This window comes from Bombus pyrosoma, linkage group LG10 (genome assembly GCF_014825855.1).
Source record: "Bombus pyrosoma isolate SC7728 linkage group LG10, ASM1482585v1, whole genome shotgun sequence".
Taxonomy (NCBI): domain Eukaryota; kingdom Metazoa; phylum Arthropoda; class Insecta; order Hymenoptera; family Apidae; genus Bombus; species Bombus pyrosoma.
Window position 1 is genome coordinate 16,653,719 of NC_057779.1, and position 1,889 is coordinate 16,655,607.

Below are 1,889 nucleotides of genomic sequence, written 5' to 3' on the forward strand. Positions count from 1 at the left end.
TGTAATTTATATTCTACTATAGCCGTAATTAAACGATTGTTATTCATTGTATTTTGTTCGAGACTTGTGATATTGGGATGGGGTTCGAGGCGACACAACTGGTCGCCGAACGTAGCCGCGGTCACGGGATGGACATTTTCCTTGGGAATGTCGATATAATGGGACACACGTTGTATTAACAATCAAACTCCAAGCAAAGGTTGCCTAGCAACGGCGATTGGAACCTTCTCGAAGCTTCGGACCAATATATAACAAACGAACGCAATCGAAAAGTCTGGAAAGAATTCCATCAGTCTATTATTCGTGCGATCACCTTGGAGAGTTTCACATCGAGCAGTATATATAGAGCGTCCCATTAAACGTGTGTTGTGTTAAAGTATTTTACGTATAATACAGAGTTATCCTGTTGACCGTGGGTTCGTTATCGAATCTTAGGCCATTGTCATAAGTGTCTTATCCGCGTAGTTGTTTGTTAACTTTGTAAACTCATACTAGTGTTAATAAAAGTCGTTTTAATTTTACGAGAGAAAAAAAATGTATAGCTCCAGCGAAGAATCGTTATACGCCCAATACCTTTCTCCTGACGATGCTCCGACATCAGAAGTGGGATCAGTGCCGGTTGTGACGATACAGGAACATAGGGTCCTGGTGCGTGATCTTGTTCGGTCGATAAGACAAAAACGGAGAAGAAGGAGTGTGGAACGGAAAAATATTTCGCTGCCACGTTTTAACCCCGAAGTCACGGGCGCCGATCCGGCCGCATGGAGCTCAGCTGTTAGCCTGCTCATGAAGGACAACCCCCTACGAGACAGCGCGCTATATTCTGCCTTGAATCGTGCCTTAGAGGATTCCGCAGCGCATTGGCTTACGCAGGTAATAGACGGCGAAGAAATTACCTGGCCAAGGTTGAAGGAACAATTCATCGCGCATTTCGGAGGCCAGGAGACCACATCGTCATCGTTAATAAAGTTGTCTAGGGAACCACGATGGGAGAATGAATCCTCAGGAGCGTTCGGCAATCGTATCCGTTCCCTGCTGAATACGAAGTGGCAACATTTAACAAGAGATGAGATAGTCAACGCTACCGCTCTCTATCTGCTGAGCTCACACGATCAACGCTTCAAACGATTGGCGCTCACGAGCGACATCAAGACGGCGGAACAATTTCGAAACAAAATGAGGGCTTTTTCTTACGAGGAGGAGCCGACGTTTTCGCCGGGAAATTCATCAGCGGGCCCCGAAGCCAAACGACGCAAGCTGTCGGACCACCGGGTTAGGTGCCTGTACTGTGGTATTCACGGACATAAGATAACTGAGTGCCGCAAGAGGACGCGGGTCGAAAAGCAGAAGTATACACGACGCCCAGGAAAAAGCCAACCAGCTACATCGTCCAAGGTGTCCTGCTTCAAGTGTCGCGCGGAGGGGCACATCGCAACTGACTGTCCGCTACTGCAGACCAGAAAATCTAATCCCAATAACGAACCTAGAATCATTGTCACTAGCGTCTCGAGTATCTAATTACCACGGTTACTTGTCGATATCTGTAACAATCGTGTTTGCATTAGTCAATATCTTCTCTATTGCATAACGACAAAGTCTAACCATAACGAATGTTCGTTTCACGCCCCTTTAACCCCAACCCTAATCATAATGCCAATCCGACATATATATATATAATAATTATAATAATATATATATATATATATATGTCGGGTTAGCGTTAGGATTAGAGCTGGGGTTAAGGGCGTGAAAGAAACCTTGCTTGCTCTCACAAAATCTATGTCCGACTCTTGGTTAACAGATCGCGAAGACGTTATTCCTTTTCGTTAATAAAGTCGCAAACAGGAATGAATTTTCGTCGCGATGATGCCACCGAGGAAAACTACGAC

At 45.3% G+C, this 1,889-nt stretch overlaps 1 protein-coding gene across 1 annotated transcript in view; it reads right to left on the reverse strand.

Annotated features, from left to right (window-relative positions):
- Nucleotides 1–431: 431 nt before the first annotated feature.
- The window catches only part of LOC122571743, a 3,591-nt gene continuing 2,133 nt past the window's right edge, over nt 432–1,889 (reverse strand). The window contains exon 2 of the mRNA XM_043735829.1: nt 432–491. Within this exon, the coding sequence (XP_043591764.1) occupies nt 432–491 (60 nt within the window). The remainder of the gene's footprint in view (nt 492–1,889) is intronic.